At 45.6% G+C, this 19,529-nt stretch overlaps 1 protein-coding gene and 1 long non-coding RNA gene across 4 annotated transcripts in view; one reads left to right on the top strand and one right to left on the bottom strand.

Annotated features, from left to right (window-relative positions):
• The window catches only part of ETV6 (ETS variant transcription factor 6), a 232,492-nt gene extending 213,180 nt beyond the window's left edge, over positions 1-19,312 (top strand). For all 3 annotated transcript variants that reach the window (XM_054696445.1, XM_037514344.2, XM_037514345.2), the window contains 3 exons: positions 5,082-5,224; positions 7,052-7,152; positions 15,421-19,312. In XM_054696445.1, the coding sequence (XP_054552420.1) occupies positions 5,082-5,224; positions 7,052-7,152; positions 15,421-15,526 (350 nt within the window). In that variant the 3' untranslated portion in view covers positions 15,527-19,312. The remainder of the gene's footprint in view (positions 1-5,081; positions 5,225-7,051; positions 7,153-15,420) is intronic.
• On the bottom strand, positions 1,426-5,230 carry LOC119247710 (uncharacterized). The gene is made up of 3 exons (XR_005125815.2): positions 4,938-5,230; positions 2,142-2,238; positions 1,426-1,463 (listed from the first exon to the last, which is right to left on the bottom strand). It is a non-coding gene; the product is annotated as an uncharacterized LOC119247710 (long non-coding RNA).
• Positions 19,313-19,529: the final 217 nt, after the last annotated feature.

Here is a 19,529-nt window from a genome sequence, read left to right as displayed (position 1 = left end):
TGCTTTTCTTTATCTTCTTCCTATGAGTGAAATCATTTGGCTTTCTCATTCTGGCTTAATTCACCAGGGCGATGACCCCTCTGCACTCATAGGTTAGAAAGAGAACAGTAATGGCGCCCACCAGAACAAGTGCCACAAGATACAGTGGTTCCCACCATCCCTGGAGAGAACCCCTACAGCTTGCTGCTATTTTAAGGTTTGCAAATGATTCCCCTTGAAATATGGGTGCTGCTTTATGCTGGTTCCTGAGGCAAATGTATCTTTGTGTTGACCTTTAAGAGGAATCTTTATTCTCTAGAGGTTTGTGTTTCTCCTGACATGAACTCTGCTAGAAGTTTTGGGGTACCTGATGTGTAGCACCAATTTCTTGCTTCTCAGGGAGATGCACCTTAATCGTGGTATCCTTCCCAATCATGGGTCACAGTGGTCCTGCCTCTCCTACCCCAGGTGGCCTTTTTGTTCCTTGTTGTGGAGATTCAGGTCTGTTTCAGAGTGAATTGTTCTGTATGTACTTGTAGATTTGTTGTGTCATGGGAGAAGGTGAGTTCAGAATCTTCCTACTGGCTGTTTTGTACCCAATCTACAATTTCTTTGGCGCATTACTTACCCTGTTTTGTTGCTGAAATTGAAATGCAACAGGGACACTCAACCTCTCCTTGTTGGGGCATTTTGCAGTCCTTCATTTAAGATTCCATTTGGACAGTTCAAACAACATAAAATTGCTTTCTTACAAGCTTTGCTGAAATTTTAACTACCCACCATCATTAAATATTCCCTTATTCAATGACCTGCCCACTCAGATTTTTTTGTACATCAGTTTTGTCCACCATGGGATTTTTTGGGTTTTTTTTTTTTTTTTTTTTTCCATTAGAAACCATGTTGGTGGTGTGTGAATTGCCCATTTTTTCCACAATCTCTGCTCAATGAATTTATATAATGTGTCTCTGGTAAGAGACAGACGTAGGAGTGAAAATATTTCTCCTTAGCCACAGGAAGGGACTTTTACAACGGCTTTTAGCTGTGGATAGCCAAGGCTCTTCACCCAGCAGGAAAGAGAGAGAGAACACTTTCTGCAATTTGAAATTGCCACTTCACTCTGGCTAAATAAACCCTTTTATAAACTTCCTGTCATGGAGGAGACAATCCAAAAATGGACATTTCTTTAAAATACCCACTTGCCTTGATATAGATGGCCCTTTAGTTTTAGAGAGATACACTTAAAATTAATGAACACCTCATATAAAAGTTGTTCACATGTATGTTCAGTTGTTTTGTAAAGGGCAAACTTTTGTTTATTACAAAACTCACCAAACTCTATAGAGTATGAAGTGTCTTTATTGATGAATAGAGAGCATTTGTCTGTGCAGGCGTAGATTTCAGCAAAGCTGAGAAATCACAGGTAGGTCATAGTAACAGCCGCCAGAAGATCAAAGGAATCCTCAGAATAGTTCATATGGTTTGAACTTCAATTATAAAAAAAGAAAAACTTAGGTGGTCAGGCAGTTATGCCAGATGATAAAATAATTTTAACTAGAGAAACCAATCAATAGTGTTAGAAAAGCCTCTTAGGTTCTGAGTTTGAAACAACTTTATGCCTCAAAATTCCTGTTGCTGCCTCCATTAGTAACTAAGTCAACATGTCTTGACTGTTCACATGGCTGAGTAATAACACTAACGTTGGCTTTGCTGGATTAAATGTGATTTACAACGACCAGTTGGCAGCGTGTTTTGGGATATTTTCATATTTATGAGACAAAGTTTGTAAAAATCAAATATTCTTGAAACAGGTAAAATCTATTCTCTGGTAAGCCCTTTGTTTACCCACCAAAGAGCAAATAACATTCTAGATCTTTTTTAGTAAATAGTTTACATAAAAGTCTCAGAAAAACTAGTGTGGTCCCTGCTCCCTGCTGGTTAAAGCTCTTACTCAGAGGAATGGGGTATATTTTTGAGAAGTATTTTATGCCAAGACAGTAAAGTGAAAAGCCTCGTGTGGATGGATGGTGGTGTTTAAGCTCTGGAGTTTAAGCTCCAGAAAGCCCGAAGCTAAGAACTGCCAGTATATTGCTCACCTTCGTATGGGCAACCTTATCTGGCTGTCTTGTATAGTTTGATATAGAGATTTCTGTATTATTAAATACCTCATGATGGACGAAGAGAGGGGACTAGAGAATCACATTCCTCATTGAGATGAGCCCAAGGGTGTCATCAAGCCTCTGTGATCAAATGCTTGTGAGCCTGTAGGGAAAGAACAAACGAATGAGATATAGACCCCCCTGTTTTTCTCATGTACTGATATTTTCTGTGATAATAGTTGGTCATAGCAGATGTGTTCCAGTTGAATAAGACTGTGGAAAATCCAAAGGTATCTGCTGTTTGGTGGTGAGAAACAAACTGCACAATTGAATTATAGCGCAATTCTCTGTTTTTCATTTGTCATAAAATGTTACAAGGAGGTGCCAAGGGAGGTTGAGACACGGCGGATTTCACTGCTTTGCCTAGAAAACTAGAGTCTTCCTAAGATCAAGCTAGATGGTTCTCACTTTGCAATAGGGCGACACTGACATCTCAAGATACTTTATGATACTAGAATTGGTCCCCTTGCTTTTCTCTCCCCTACCTGTGGCAATAAAGAATTCTTGTGGGGGTGGAAGTATCTGATCAGCTTCTGGTAGAATGGGGTGCAGATTCCATGAATATGGTCTCGGTATTTTAAAGCAGAATAAATCACAGATCACATAAATTTTCAGACACAGATCACTGGGGTGGGCAGGTGCTACTAGTAATTTATGGTCATGTGAAGTTCAACGGTAATTCCTTGAAAGATGAAGCCTCCTGGAAATGTCAGTTGTGCTGTGGAGAGAGCAAGCAGGGTCTCGGAGGCTACATTGAGTGGGGTTAACCCTTGCTTTGGGAGTTCTTTACCTGTGAAGCAGCTTCTCTGCAAATAGAAATTGCATCAGGAGGGGGGCTTCAGAGTCACACGGAACTTAGGGTCCCCCACGGGGCTGCACCCCAACCTCCTCATCCACCATATAGGGACAGCAAGGGCACCTCCCTGCTAGGGCGTTGTGGGGTGAGAGGCAGGCTCAGCCCTGTGGCTGCCGAGCGTGCCCAGTCAATGTCACTGCTATTTTCATTACTCTGTAAAGAGGAAGTGGGGTGTTTCCTGTTTCGCGAAGCAGGAGCAGAACCTTGGGAGGTGAAGCACCTTGCCCACGCTCACCTGGCTCAGTTCCCCTGGTAAAAGCCCCAGAGCTGGGCACTTCATCTCTGGGCTGTGAGGGTGTCAGCCCTAAATAGGCTGTCTTGGTTGGACACTCCTCGCCCAGGTGTGCCAGGCTTCACCCCACATGGGAAAGAAGTCCCAGGGCTCACATCCCAGTCACCTCAGGTGTTAGAGGTTAGAGTTGATGTGTGTAAATGACTGGCCCTACGTGGCGGTGATACCTGGCTGGTCCCTCCAAACTGCCGGAATCAGCAGGGGGCACCTGGGCACTGGCGCCCAGCCCTGAGGCTGGAGAACCTAGAGCCGTGACCCCACCGGCAGGCTCTGCTGGGAGAGACGCTAGAGGGAGGGAAAGGAAGTCAGCCTGTGTCCTTAAGAGTCCACAGCTCTGGATTTTTCTATCCCCTGAGCCAGTGATGGAGCACAAGTGCCACAAAGGGAGAAAGTGAGCTGTGGCAGCGGGTTCCTTCCCACTGTGCCCAGTTTCCAGATCGGCACAGAATGCTGCCGTGAGGACATCTGCGTCCTTTCTGAAAATCACGTGGCACATGCTGCTGCCTTTTCTGACATGTTTTAGCCCCCACCCCCGTCTGCCCACCTCTGTCTGCTCTTGTCACCCTCCCCCCCACCATGGATGGCACGCACTGTCTGAGCACCCTTGGGCTCTGTCTGCCAACCTGTTTGTAACCCACTTTCAGGGCCCACCCTCCCATGGTCTGAACGTCTGTCTCTCCGTATCTCTGGCTATGTCTGTCTCTCCATCTGTTTATCTGTTTCTTTGTCTCTCCATCTCTGTATCTGTGTCTCTTTCCCTGTCTCTCCGTATCTCTCCATCTGTATCTCTGTCTCTATTTCTCGGTCTCTGTATATGTCTCTGTCTTTGTTTCTCTGGATCTATCTCTATATCTCTGTCTCTTTTTGTATCTCTAGCTCTCTGTATCTGTCTCACCATCTGTCTCTCTCCCTGTATCTGTCTCACTTTCTCTGTATCTCCATCTCTATCTGTCTCTGTCTCTATTTCTGCCTCTGTATCTCTGATGTTATCTGTCTATCTCTGTTTCTCTAGGTATCTATTTGTCTGTCTCCATTGCTCTGTACATCTGTCTCTGTATGTCTGTTTCTCCATCTGTTTATCTCTCTGTATTTCTGTCTCCATATCTCTATTTTTGTCTATCTTTGTATTTCTATATGTCCATCTCTGTATCTCTGTTTGTCTATCTCTCTGTTTCTGTCTCTTGTCTCTGTCTCTATCCGTCTTTCTGTACTGTTTCTGTTGCTCCATCTGTTTCTGTCTATCGCTCTGTACATCTGTCTCTCTGTACGTGTCTAACTCTATCTCTCGCTGTATCTCTGTCTAGATCTCTGTATCGCTCTATACATCTATCTCTCCATTTCTGTCTCTGTGTCACTCTATACATCTGTCTCTTTGTATCCATCTCTGTCTCTCCAACTGTTTCCCTGTCTGTTTCTCTGTATCTTTGTGTCTATCTCTCCCTCTCTGTATCTGTCTCCCTGTCTCTCCATATCTGTTTCTGTCTCTCCCTGTCTCTCAGTATCTCTGTCTCCATCGCTCTGTACATCTCCGTCTGTATCTCTCTCGTGCTCCAGTTTCAGTGCCAAGGTCACAGCCTCCATGACCCCATCACAGTGGGAGGCGCGGGCCTGGGTGCCTCAGAGTCCTAGTCAGTGCCCTGCCCCCAGACCTCACCTGGCCTTGATGTCTTGCTGGCAAACAGGAAGTAGAATTGTCAAATCTGCTTTCAAAGCAGTTACTCCAGTATTTTCTGATGCCTGTTCTTGGTGCCTCCACTAGAAACACTTTCAAGTGTTTCCTTGTCCTTTTCCTCCGTAGACTGCAGGCTGCTGTGGGATTACGTCTATCAGTTGCTGTCTGACAGCCGGTACGAAAACTTCATCCGATGGGAGGACAAAGAATCCAAAATATTCCGGATAGTGGATCCCAACGGACTGGCTCGACTGTGGGGGAACCATAAGGTAAAGGGCGCCCCATGTCTGCTTTGTAAACCGGGTCCCGGGCCAGTCTCCTCCAGGGCGGGAGGATGATCGTCCACCTCCCTGAGTGCGCCCAGAATCACTTCCTTTATCCCTCAGTGGGCAAAGGTCAGAGCGAAGGGATGGAAAGATGGAGCCGATCTGTTACTCGAGCCGCTGACCCGCACGGGCCTGCTCTGTAGGACTGGGCAGCGCGCGCCCTCACCCACACTCCGGCTCTGGCTCTTGTCCGCCTCTCTTGCCATCAGTTTCTACATATCTGTCTCACACCCGGTCTCTCTCCAGCTCTCCTCCTCTGTCTCGCACTTGCTCTCTTTCCATGAGACTCTCAGCCCGTCTCACTCCTGGTGATCTGTTTCCCTTGGTCCCTGCCTCTTTCCATTTCTCTCCTCCTCGCTCTACTGTCTCCACCCTCTCCCTTCTCTCCACTGCCACTCTCCCCAACACTTCTTTCAAGCTCTACCTCGCCCATCTGTCTCCGCTCGCTCCTCACTCCATTCTCTTCTTCTACGTTGTCCCACCTCTCTCTCAACACTCTCCCCTTCCACTCGATTTCCTCTCTCCTCCTCCCAATCTCCCTCCACGCGCCACCTCTCTCTTCTGTCTCCACTCTCTCTACCAACAGTTTCCACACTGGGGAGATGGACTATAATAAACGATTGTCTTAGTATCAAGAAAAGCTTGTTATCCTTAGGAAAACGGTTCAATGTATAGATATAAAAAGTACCTAAAACAGGCTGGTAAAAGGAGAAGGAACAGGCTCTGTCCCTACCGTGAAGGATTAGTCAGCCTAAAAAGGTGGAAACCCTGCAGTGTAGACCACATGTGTGGGCCCTGAGGACATCAGCCTAGTGAGCTGAGCAGGACAGATACTGCCTGACTCACCTGCACTAGGAATGGCTCATCATGGAGTCAAGGAGGACAGGGCCTGAGAGGAGGGGAGACGGGTTGCTAATCAAGGAGCATAAAGTTCCGTCAAGCAAGGTGAGAAGGCTCGAGAGATCCAGGGCCCCACAAGCCCCTCCAGGTCACACCCACTGTGTCATGCTCTTCAGAGTGTGTGAAGGGTGTGTCTCAGGGCAAGTGTTCTTACCACAGCACCATAGAATTAACTCAGAAGCCAGTTCACACACATGATGAAATAAATCAGTGTTGCCGCTAAAATTGGGGAACCACAAACCTAGACGGGTAGCTGTGGGGCTCGGCCAAGCCCTGCTGGCCCAGCAAAGGAGGCCGTGAGGCAAGGCCGGGCTCCTACATGTACCACCGGGCAGGGGTCACGAGCACACTCCCCGTGGGCTCCCACCCGCTCCGCCCTTGCTTCCACAACAGGAATTTAAACAAAAAAAATTCTTCCTTAAAACGACAATCCAGAAACCTCAGTTTGAGAAAGGTCATTGCAACCAAAAGAAAATTGTCTGTGGGTCAGAAGGTGAAGGATGCCCCACAGATAAGAGGAAGCTGCAGGAAATTCCGTGGGCACCACAGAGAGCAGTCCTGGGAAAAGGAAATGAGGGCTGGGCTCTGAGAGCAGCCAGGAGTGAGCAGGCCGGGGCTCCTGACAAAGGGCGATTCACCTCAGGAGAAACCTTGGCCACGGCTTGTGTCAATGCAGCAGGGTGGGAACGCCGGGCCTGGGCGCCTACAGATTAGCAGGTAGCTTTCCCAGAGTGGCAGGCCCTGCGAGCAGCTGAGAAGCTTTTATTTTAACAGCCCCCCCCCCCACTTTGCCCCCAGTGCCTTTGCTGAGGTTTATTTCATTGTGTCTTTGTGCTTTTTTTTTTCTCTCTTCCTCCTCTGAACAAACAGAACAGAACAAACATGACCTATGAGAAAATGTCCAGAGCCCTGCGCCACTACTACAAACTAAACATTATCAGGAAGGAGCCAGGACAAAGGCTTTTGTTCAGGTAGCACTTCCTTTTTCTCCTTTCCTTCTTTTGGGAGGATATTGTTTGCTTTAAATAAGAGGGAGGAGGGAGACTGTTCAGATCTTTACCTGCCAAGATCCTGAAAACCAGCATTTGGGGCCCAGGTGCTGCTTGATCAGGATTTAAGGGGGAAGTGGTGATATTTCTGCCTGCCCTAGAGCAAAGCCCAATAAAGCCAAATAAATACAGCCTGACTCGCATCTAAAATAATGAAGTGATCATATAGTATTACCGATTATTAAAATTTAGCATAAAGGGAACAACCAGAGGCACCTTGACTCCTGGGTTAGCAAGCCTGGTAACTCGTTTCTGAACCAGCATTTGTCCAACAGCAGAGGTCATGACCCAGGAGTGATTCTGAAATAGATTGTGAGTCCTTCACATTTTTTAAAGGAAATGGAGCAGCTTAGGATAGAGTTGAAGATATCAGGCTGTATCTATCATGTCACCTGAGTTGATTCAAGAAGTTTTTATTTCAGGGGTGTGTGTGTGAGGTGAGCCATGAGGTCAGTGTATGTATGACAGCACCTCATGATCCGGAGCGTCTGGGGGTGCTAGACATTCCTTCCTTAAGAATTCCTCCCATGAGGATTTTTACAGAACTATTGAGTCCCAAGCACGAAGATTAGATCTGTCTCCTCTCCAGCATGGTTTCAGCCATCGAGGGAGAGGGAGAAGTAGGCCTACATGGGTGCTAATCGACATGGAGACACGCAGGAGAGGTTGGGAGAAAATGAGACTGAAGAGAGTTACAGCTGGGACTAGAGATGGATTTGGAACAACCTGTTCACAGGTGCAAAGTGACACTCTGAACACAGGTAGTTACTGGAACAGGTTGTCAGCAGAGAGCCTTCACACTGGGAAGAGATGGTCACGCAGGGGTGGTCAAAACAATAGAAATCTTCAAAAGAAACAGTAGAGGCTATTCAGGAAGTAGAAACAGGAAGTAGTTCAAGACGGTGGCAGAGAAAGGTACAGGTCCCTGGATACAGCCAGGTGTGCAGTGGGCTGCGTCATCTAGGTTTTTGTAAATACCCTATGCTGTTCACACAGTAACAATGTCACAGTACGACGTGTCTCCTAGAACACAGTACGTGACTATGTAGAGACAGTTCCCAGTGAGGCAAGACTGAAAACTGGCTGAACAGGACCTCCATGCAAAGGGTAAAAGGAACACCTGGAGAAAGGTACAGGTAGCAGAGACATGGTCTCTGGGGTTCCCATAGGGCCCCCATACCCTGACCCACAAATGAGAGGTTTATCTCAAATGGGGAGTTTCTTCCTGAGAAAAAAGGGGCTTTGTGCCCAATCCATCAGGAGCCTAAGGGAAGTAGCTCACTCCAGTGCAGCTCTCTGGAGCCTCAAAAACTGGATCAGGGTTCTTGTAAACTGTGTGAAGGTGCTGGCAGCAGCTAGGCAGATAGCACAGGGCTTTAAAGACTTGGGACTTGTACCAGAGATGAGCCTCCAAAACCTGTCTTTGAAAAACAGCAGGGCTGAAGTTCAAAAGACCTGTTGGATTATAGAAATGAGATTCTACTTTTAAAGGGCTCAAACAGACTTATTCACCCAATGACCCAGTACAAAAGCAGGTGCCCTGGATGAAGGTGAAGGAGACCCACTTGCTAACCTTAAGGCATCTGCTGGTGGAGCAGGCACCCATGGAGATATGAGATGCCATTCTTGCAACCTGGCACCAGAGGATGAGCCGCTGCAGACTCTGTACTGACCTGTGGCCTTCACAGCCAGTCCAGGCCACCCGCTCTTGGCACTCCTCCTACAGCCCACACAGAGGACGCCCCTTGAACATGTGGCAAGGGAGGATGGTATTTCTGTGCCCATGTACCTAAAACAAATAGTACAGGGTGCCTTCAACAGTTGAGACCTACCAAGAAAAAAATCAGCTGTGCAGGCAATTACAAAGATTTGAGAGACAACAAAGAGCTAGGACAAGGTTAAAGGATAATGTTCATTTACACAAGGCCAATCCTTCAAGACTAGGAGACAAGGTTGTTTCATCTAGAAATAAACACAGTGTCAGGCAAATGAGGGGACAGGAATTTGTTCCAAATGAAAGAATAAAACCCCCAGGGGGTGGAGGGATGACCTTATTTCAGTAAGTAATTACTTGGTGAAGTCATCAAAGTAAAGATCATAAAAATGCTCACCAAGCTTGGGCAAATAAATGAAGAGAGACAACAAAGAGAAAATAAAAGCACTAAACAAGTTGTAGAACTGAAGAATCAATCACTGAAGTGTACAATGCAGAAGTTCAAGCAGACTAGATGAAGCAGAAGGAATGAGTAATCTGAAAGACAATGCAGTGAAATTATCCAATCAGAGAACCTCAGACAAAATAATTTTTAAAAATGAAGATAGCAATGGAACCCATGGGACAACAGCAAAAGGAGTAATATTCACATTAGTGGGGTTCAGAAGAGCAAAAAGGGGCAGAACTGTGCTTGAAGTAATGCTTGAAAACTTCCCTACCCCTGGAGAAAAACAGAAAGCTCAGACTTTCAAACAAGATGAAGATACCCCATACCACCAACATACATTGTAATCAAATGTTAAAGCTTCAAGATAAAGGGAGACTCTTATTAGCAACAAGAGAAAAACACCTTGTTACATACAAGGGACCGCCCATAAGATCATCACAGATTTTTCTGCAGAAACTTGGTAGGCCAGAAGAAAATAGCATGATATGGGAAGTGCCCAAAGGAGAAAATTTCCAACTAAGAATATTCTACCTGGCAAGATTAACATTCAGAACTGACGGGGAGCTAAAGAGCTTTCCAGACAAAGCAAAAAAGAGTCACCACTACTAAATCAGCCTCCCAAGAAATGTAAAAAGGGCTTCTTTATTTTCATCTTAAAAAACAATAATTAGTAACTAGAAAGCATAGGAAAGTAAAAGTCTCACTGGTAAAGGTAAATTGATAGTAAAGGTAGTGGATTGAAGCTAGTATGAAGGTTAAAGACAAAAGTAGTAAAATTATAACTATGATAAGGAATATGCAAATTAAAGCTGTAAAATGTGACATCAAAACAAAGGGAATAAAATGTAGAATTTCAGAATATGTTCATTATTAACTTGCTGTGAACTAAAATTAGTCTAATATATACGGAATGTTATCTGTGAGCCTCATGGTAACCACAAAGCATAAGATGTAGTAGATACACAAAAGGTAGCGTGAAAGGAACTAAGAATGACACTATAGACGACTGTAGGGGAGAACCATAGGGGAGAAAGTAAGGAAGGAAAAAGTAAAAGCCCAGGGTCAGATGGCTTCACAGGTAAATTCTACCATTCTGGAAAAAACTAATTTCTGTCCTTCTCAAACTATTTCAAAATATGAAAGAGGAGGGAATGTTTCCCAACTCATTTTATGAGGACAACATTATTAGCCTTATGCAAAAACCAGACTAAATAAAGTGAAAATTACAGGTTAGGGAACATATTTGCAAACCAAATTCAACAATACATGGAAAAGATCATGTGCCGTGCTCAAGTGGGATGTCTTCCAGGCAGGCAAGAATGGGTCAACATCTGCAGATTGTCAGTGTGATATCGTATCTCCATTGATGCAGAAAAAAGCATTTGACAAAATTCAGCATCCAGCTATAGAAAATTCTCCAAGTAGGTAGAGAAGGAATCAACATAGTAAAGGCCATATATGACAGCTAACATTATACTCAGTGGTGAAAAATTGAGCTTTTCATCACAGATCAGGAATAAGATAAACATGCTGATTCTTGCCACTTGTATTGGAAGTCCTAGCCAGAGCAGTTAGGCAAGCTAAAGAAGGCATCTAAATTGGAAAGGAAGAAGTCAAATGATCACTATATGCAGACACCATGATTATATATCTACAAAGAGCCTTAAAATCTACAAGAGCCAAAAACTCATTGGAAATAAGCAATGAATTCACTAAAGAGGAGGGTACAAAAAGCTTGTGTGATTTCATACACTAGCGGTGTATAAAAAAGGAGAGGTTAAGAAAATCCCATTTAGTTACATCAAAAGAATAAAATACCTAGAATAAATTTTAGCAAGGAGATATGGCCCAAACACTGAAAATTAGATGACATCAGTTAAATGAAAAGATAATTTGTGCTTATGGATTCAATTTATATTTCTTAAAATGTCCATATTAACCAAAACTATCTGCAGAGTCAGTGCAGTCCCTATCAAAATTACAATGACATTTTTCACAATTGAAACCACAGATTACCCTGGTTAGCCAAAGCAGTCTTGAATTGCTGGAAGCATCATGCTCCCCGACTTCAAAACAAAATTTGAAGCTATAGTAATCAAAACAGATGATATTGACATAAAAACAGACATAGATGAATGGAACAGAACAGAGCCCAGAAATAAACCCACACATACCTGGTCAATTTATCACAGAGTAAGCAAATGTACAATTAGTGCTATTGGGTAAACTAGACAAACACACGCAAAAGAAAAACTAGACTAGTATCTCACAGCATCCACAAAAATTAATTCTAAGTGTATTAGACTTGAAAGAACTGAAGCCATAAAATTCTAGAAGAAAATATATGCAGTAGGCTCCTTGACAGTGCAGTTTTTTCTTTTGGATTTGATCAGTGGGTTATTTGATTTGATTTCTAAGTCTAGAGCAACAAAAGTAACCAATGACATGACATCAACATAAAAAGCATCTGCACAGCAATGGAAACCATCAACAAAATACGAAGGCAACCTACTGAATGGGAGAAGATATTGGCAAATCATGTATCCAATCAGAGGTTAACATCCAAAGTATATAAAGAATTCATACAACTCATTAACCAAAAAAAAAAAAAATCTGAATTAAAAAATGGGTACTGGTCCTAAATAGACATTTTTCCAAAAAAGACATTACAGATGCCCAACAGGTCCATGAAAAGATGTTCAGCATCACCACCAGAGAAATGCAAATCAAGACCACAATGAAATATCACTTCATGCCTGTGCTGATGGCTGTTATCAGAAAGACACGGGATAACAAATGCTGGTGAGGAAGTGGAGAAAAGGGACCCCTTTACACTGGCGGTGGGAATAGAAAATGGTGCAGCCACAATGGAAAACAATATTTGTCCAAAGAGAATGAAACCGGGCCTCCCCGGTGGCGCAGCGGTTGAGCGCTGGGTTGCGAAGCTGCCCGCGGCCTCGGAGGCGCCGGTTCGATCCCCAGCTACTCCCCGGCCACCGGAGGAGGGTCCCGCATGGCGCGCAGACCTCTCCTGCCGCCCGCTGCTCCCCTCAGCAGTGTACTTCGGTCCTTCTGCCTGCTCTGCTCCCTGCTCTGGCTCTGGTGAATTCTCTCACCCTCCCGCACTTCTGACTGTACCCAGTGCATGTATAAACAAAAACAAACAAACAAACAAATAAATAAATAAATAAATAAAACATGCCTCTAAAAAAAAAAAAAAAACAAAGAGAATGAAACCACTAATTCAGAATCACATGTGCCTTTATGTTCATCACAGCATTGTATACAGTAGTCAAAATGTGGAAACAACCTAAGTTTAACCAACGAGTGGATGAAAATAGTGGGACATATATATAATGGAAATCAACTCAGCCATTTAAAAAAAAATGAAATCTTACCATTTGCAATACCGTGGATGGACCTTGAAGACATTATGCTAAGTGATATAAGTTAGGCAAAATATGTATGCTTTCACTTACCTGTGGAATCTAAAAACAAATTCATAGATAAAGAGAACGCTTGGTGGTCATCAGAGAAACGAGATGGGGAAGGGGGAACTTGAGGTACAACTTCCTCTGATTCATGAGTCATGAGGACATAAGGCACAGCATGGGGACAATAGTGGATAAACTTTGTATTACAAATTTGAAAGCCAGTAAGAAAAGATACATAGACATTGTGATCATTTCTCAGTGTATGCAAATGCCAATACATGCTGTTGCACACCTGAAACCATTATAATGTCTGTCAGCTGTCCCTCAATTTTTTTTTTTTAATTTTTTTTTTTTAATTTTTTTTTTTTTTGGTGGGACCCTCGCCGGCCGCCGGGGAACGAACCGGCGCTGCAGAGGCTGCAGGCAGCCTCGCAGTCCAGCGCTCAACCGCTGCACCACCGGGAGAGGCCCTGTCCTTCAATTTTTTAAAAAAGAAATGGAAATAGAGTGGCTTTGGCTCTGTTCCTCCTTCTTCCTAAACTTAGCCCTGGCTTCTGTTCTTCCTGCTTTCCACATTTTTTCTGGATGAACTGACCCCCTGACACAGCTTCACTTATCACCTCAGTGGTTACATTCTTCTCTATATCTAGCTCTAAAATTTCTCCTCAAATCTGACTTTAAAAGCTTTTTATAGGATGTGTCCACTTAATATCACATTAGTAATCTTGAACACATTCATGACAGACCTTTTCTCACATTCTAGAAAGCACCCCGGCCCCTCCCAGAAATCTTATTTTACTCATCAGCAGCATCACCATTGTTTGAAGCAACCAGCCTTGAAATAAGACTTACCTTGGGCTCTTCCCATATGTGGGTCTGTCACTGCTGGGCTGTCCACCGGCTCTTCAGCACCATTCCACTCCATCCTGTGTTGTGGGGGCTAGAAGTCTGGGAACTACATTTCCCAGGATCTCTTAAACAGCATGTTCCAGGGTGGAGGTGACCAGTGAAAGCATTTGTTGGGATTTGAAGGAAGCATTATTCTTTCAAAAACGTTATTACTACTTCCTCTGTGATGGAGGCTGATGTCTAAACTTCTTGGTTCACACTAACATGCTTTCCTACGCCAGAAAGGTATATCCCTTCAGCTTTTGCTTATTTATTTACACACACACCCACACCCCACCCCCCCTTCCAGTCCATCTCAAGCCTACTGTCCTTTTTGAATCCTTCAGTTGCTCAAACACACATAGGTGTTCCTCAGGTCTTGCCACATCATCATTTGTATTTTAAATTTTTTTAAAAAGATTTATTTATGCATCCAAGAGCTGAGGCACAGGCCAGAGATGTGGGGAGTGAAAGGATCCACCAAAGACTGACCCGGGAGCAGAACAAGCAGACTGAGTGAAACACACTGCTGAGGGGAGCAGCAGGCGAGACAGGAGAGGTCTGCTGCGCCATGTGGGCTGCTCCCTGGCCGGCCGGGGATTGAACTCATGCTGCAGAGGCTTTGGACCACCTCATAGCACGGGGCTTAACCCCTTGCGCCACTAGGGAGGCCCATCATTTGTATTTTTAATTGTCTGTATAAGGTCCTCCTCCCCACAGCGAGATGTAAGCTTCTGGAAGGTAGAGGATTAAATTTTATATAACTGTTTTATACCTCATGGTATAAAAATCTTATAGTTGGAGGGTGGCATCAGCTGTGAGGTGTGAAAGTAAAAAGACAGGCCAGGCTGACGAGGGGAGCTCATGCTGGTAAATAGAATTTCCTGGGGAGAGCGGAAAGGAGGCTGAGAGGCAGACAAGGAGCATGTCCTTGACTTGGTAAGTGATCATCACAGGCTTCTGAACAGGGCATGGAAGGGCAAATGTGTGCTTGCAGGCGGAGTGCGTGGGGCAGACGGGCTGCAGGCAGAGGGGGCTGTGGACAGGACAGGCCCGGTAGGGGCAGGATTCTGTTACCCAGGCTGCCCTTCGCAAGCCATGTAAATGGTGGCTGAAACACATCAGGATGTTTTTTCTACGTGACCCCAACAAACCAGAAGACAGGCCTTACTACAAGACCTGACTGCAAGGGATGATCCTAAGGGGACGAACGGCTGGCAGGGAGGTGGATCAGCCATAACCCAGAGAAAGGTTCTTTTTCCTTTGACCTTTCTCATGGCCAGAAGCGCCACTGACTTGCCCTATTGTCACAATTTTCCATTCAGTTTTCATTGTATCCTTTGAGTTCAGATCAAGGTTTGAATGCATTCCCTGGGCTGCGGGCTGAGATGGAAATGGATATGCAGCTCCCAGGAGTCTTTGTAAAATCTCCCTAAAATCAGCAACACAGAGAAGCGACTGTTCTCTGCGTTTGTGGGGTGCTGAGGGTGCTCTTGCTCGTGCTCTGCAGGGCGCCTCTGTCTCCCAGTCAGCCTAGACATTCTTACAGTCATTTCGCCGCTTTTCTGACTGCACTGTTGGCATTCCTGGGGCTCAGTAGCTTTCCCACTAAATGAGGCGGCGGGGCCTTACTTTTTAGGGGGTAGGGCAAAGTAAACACAACTTTAGGAAAATAATCTCTTTGCCCGTCCATTCCCCTTCCAAAGGTTTATGAAAACCCCAGATGAAATAATGAGTGGCCGAACAGACCGTCTGGAACACCTTGAGTCCCAGGAGCTGGACGAGCAAATATACCAAGAAGATGAATGCTGAAAGGAACCAACCCAGCACCTCAAAAGGCTGGCGGAACCCCCGCCCCCGCATGGCGGGAGGCGAGCTGGAGCAGGCGGGCTGAGAAGGAGGAAAGGAAGAGACAGACCCGGGAGCCACACTTCTCCTGCTTCCCAGGAGGGACCCAGAGCACCTTAGACGACCCCCCACCCCACCCCGGCCACGGCGGGGCTGGAATACTGGCCAAGGGCGCGAGCCTGGGACACGCATTTCACGTTTCCTTCTCCTTTGGCATCTGTCCATCTGTAATTTCTCACCCTCACCCTGTCACCTGTTAGTTTCGTGGTGTTTTTTTTTTTTTTCTTAAGGACATGCAGTTTGACTTTTTCATCATTCATACAGGGGAAGACATCAAGGCTGTTTTCCTATGGAAATGTATCTCTCTGATATATATATGCGTATATATATATATATATTTTGCAAATCTCACCGAGTGCGGCAAGCCCAGCTGGTCAGGAAAGGAGATGCTTGCGAGAGGGTTCAGATTCCTCTTTTACCTGCTACGTGGACCAGGTTGGTTCCTTTTGCTGGTGGGTCTTGGCTGAAACAAAAAAAAAAAAAAAAAAAAAGATGCTTTTTAAAAAGATAAAGTGAAACGGAGAGCTCTCTTCTCTCTCTCGCCCTGGTTCCTTCTCTGCCTCCCAGCCGCTGCCCTCCCTCCCACCTGCTGTTGCGTCTGAGATGCCTTCAGCAGAGACATCAGCCTCGTGGAGTCTCGGAAATTGTTGACACCTACAGGGAATCTGTGGCCTGAGTGCTTTGTGGCCAGTGCCCCCAAGTCAACCCCACATCCCCAAAACCCTGGAGATGCTAATGTCTCCCGGAAAGATAAGTGCTAGCCCAGCAGGCTGGGAACCCTGCAGCTTGGTGGTTCCACAGGACGTAAGCCCAGGATCAGAGGGGGTTCCAAGTGACGTGGAAGGCTCCAGCATCTTGGAATTAGCTAAATGAAAAACACAAAAAGACCAGCCAGGCTTGATGGTGCCCAAACTGAGCGAAAAGGCTGCCACGCCGGGATTTATTATCCCAAAGCAGCTTATTGAGGGTGGGGGGTGGAGGGAAGCAGAGGTCTTCTGCTCCGTCCCCAAGACCACCTGTGGTCAGTTTTCCTGCCCTCACTAGTTTTCTTCCCTTGCTAGCCTTTTCCAGGGTTTCCTGGTCCCCTTTAGGACATTAAGGGGAGGGTCTTGATGTTCATTCTGTTGCTACCTGTGTTTACCCAGCTGGGCAGACAAAATTCCTCACATTCCTTTCTCCTCCTCTGCACCTATCCTAGGCCCTTTGTTTCAGAATGGACCCTTTCCTGGCTTTTTCACCTCAACATAAGGTCAATCTTGTCAATGAGGGACGGGCCACTCCTTCCTACTTGTGATGATCACGTGTTTTTAAAGATCTGTCTTAGATTGTTTTCTCCTTCTCCTGCCATCTAAATGGACTCTTTCAACATAGGTTCAGAATCCAGTGTGAGGTGGACAGTCCTTTTTAACCCATAAGCTTGGACCTACCAACCCGAGCACCTCTCGCTTCTCTTTCCGCTGAGTAGTGGGGTGAGCATTCCCAGACCCTCAGACTTGTTCTCCAGCTTTTCCTGAGCTGAGTCAGGCACTTGGGGGTGGGACACACGGGCTAGAGGACCTCTTAACTGAGGAAGACGCCAGGCTGGGGAGGACGGGCCGAGCAGCGTGAGCAGGCTCAAGGGCTCTGGGGCTCTAAGCCGCCTCTCCTCAGACTGCAGGTGACACAGGCAGTGGCCAGCTTCTCTCCCCCCTGGGGCTTGCAGGACTGGACTCCAGGGTGCCGCTATTGCCTCCAAGAGCGTTCACAGCACCCAGCTAAGCATTTTCCACCCTCTGAGATGACGATGTCTCTCAGCTGGCAAGAATAAGCCAAATAGCTGTCTTGTGCTGAAAGCCATTGGGCTCAGGGCTGGAGAGGAAGAGAAGACTTTTCCAGAGGCCTCTTGTGTCGCTCTGGAATCACACCAGAGAGGGCTGGTGCCCCAACCCTAAGGTGAGGACAGCCTTCCCCAGTTAGGACTCAGGACTTAGAGTTTGACGAATCTTGCAGTTGAACTTTGGAGGGAAACCCCTTTTGCCCCAAGGATTTCTACCGATAAAGCAGTCGCTTCTGAGAACATGTAGGACCTAGGATGACACCCTCAGCCAGCTGAAGGGCTGAAAGGTGCTCATGTCAATGACATCTGTTTCCTATCCAGATCCTCCCAGTGATGACTTCCTGTTGATCCCCTTAATAGCAAAAGTCCCCATTTGTTCTCTAAGGAGAAAACCCAAATGGTGTGCACCCCTGGGGTATAGTATTCACACACTGCAGCGCCCAAAGATTTCCTATTCAATTTAGCACCCTCGCATCTGCTGGATACTAGAAGGAATTAGAGAAGAGTCAGACACGATCACTACCCTCTGACGGGCTGATCTTCTGCCCACAGAATCTGTCTGGCATGAAATTGCTCGTTTCAACACTAAGTACTAGGGGTAATGAAAATTTTGCCTGGGACCAAATTCAAAGCACACCTATGATCTGAATCAGTGGGCTTTTCCTGTCCTTATGGAATTTTTGCCTGGCAACATCAGAAACTAGAAAGGGAAAATGCAGGTCAGACAGCACAGGGAAGAGCCTCCTTCAGCTGTGCAGGGACAGAAGTTCTCACTGTTGTCTTGAAATTCTCTAGCCTCTTTCCTCCTGCCCCTTGAGTTCACCTGGCTGCCTCCTCCCCATGAGGAGCAAGCAGTGGCGACTGGCTGGACTGACTTTGAGGAAGTAATGCCGTCCCCAAGACAGTCCAAAGTCCATCCCCAAGACAGTCCCGAGACCTCTTGATCCCCAGCAACTTGGTCTTTTGCCTAAGGCAGCATTATGAATGCTGCAGATTCTTTTGGGTGTGGGGGGTCCCTCAGGAAAAGAAAAACAATTGGATTTTCTCCTTTTGACACTGTGTGGCATCCTCAGATCCATTGTCTTTTTACACTGACATCTTGTCCAAATGAGACTGTAGATTCAGCTGAAATGTAAATGACTATGATATTTGGGATTCCCCTAAGTGACTGATTAACCACCATTTCCACCTTTCACTGCCTGGTATTGAATTCTGAATACATTTTGGAAACATTAACTCGCTTGTGCAGAAGGGAAACCTGAGTATCGGAGACTTTAACGTGGCTGACAGCACGTCAGGGACTGTATTCAGTCCCACCATGCCCCCATTAGACCCTTCCCCATCCCGGAAGCTGGAGATAAAAAGTCTGGGAAAATACACCAAGAACAAAGGGCACTTGTCGTTGTCCAAGCATTTGGTGCTAGTTCTCACCCCAGCCTGCTTTTGGGAGCAAAAACCTGCAATGGAGGGAGGGAGAAAGGAAGCCAGTGGGGCAGAGGGAGGGGACACTAATCCCTGCCTGTCTAAAAACCACAGAAAACTAACCTGATACTCTTCTGGCCCCATCTGCATCAACACTAAACAACAAACTCCCTGAATCTTTCACACATGCCAAGTGAGCATTCTTGAAAATTTGTTTTTGTCAACCACCTGCAAATGGGAACGAATCTAGAATTCTTTTTTTTTCTTTTTTGGTTTAATTTCTAATCTCTTGTTTATGAGGTGTGGGGTTTATAAGGGACTGAATCAAATGAATGTAACAAAAAAGAAAAAAACAAAAAAAAAATGCCTTTTCTCAGGGCCAGTGAGTTGCAAATAATTTTTAAAAGAAAGCCTATAATTGCATCATCTCAATAAATTTTTTATTAAAAAAATCCACGTCTGTGTTTTTAATACCATGAAATGAAACCCAGCAGGCAAGGTGTACTGGTCTCCACTCAATTCAGCTATAAAGTACAATAGTCTGGCCTTCTCACTGACAAGAAGCTCCCTTTCCAGAATAATCTGCAAATCATGTTTAACAGCACAGTTCAAATCCAAGCAGTTGCCATAGGTGGCGGAATTTTCCAGAAGGCACATCCATCAGAGTGG

Source organism: Talpa occidentalis, unplaced genomic scaffold (assembly GCF_014898055.3).
Source record: "Talpa occidentalis isolate TD23 unplaced genomic scaffold, MPIMG_talOcc4v2.1 talOcc4.16, whole genome shotgun sequence".
Classification (NCBI taxonomy): domain Eukaryota; kingdom Metazoa; phylum Chordata; class Mammalia; order Eulipotyphla; family Talpidae; genus Talpa; species Talpa occidentalis.
This window is presented reverse-complemented; position numbering and strand designations above follow the sequence as displayed.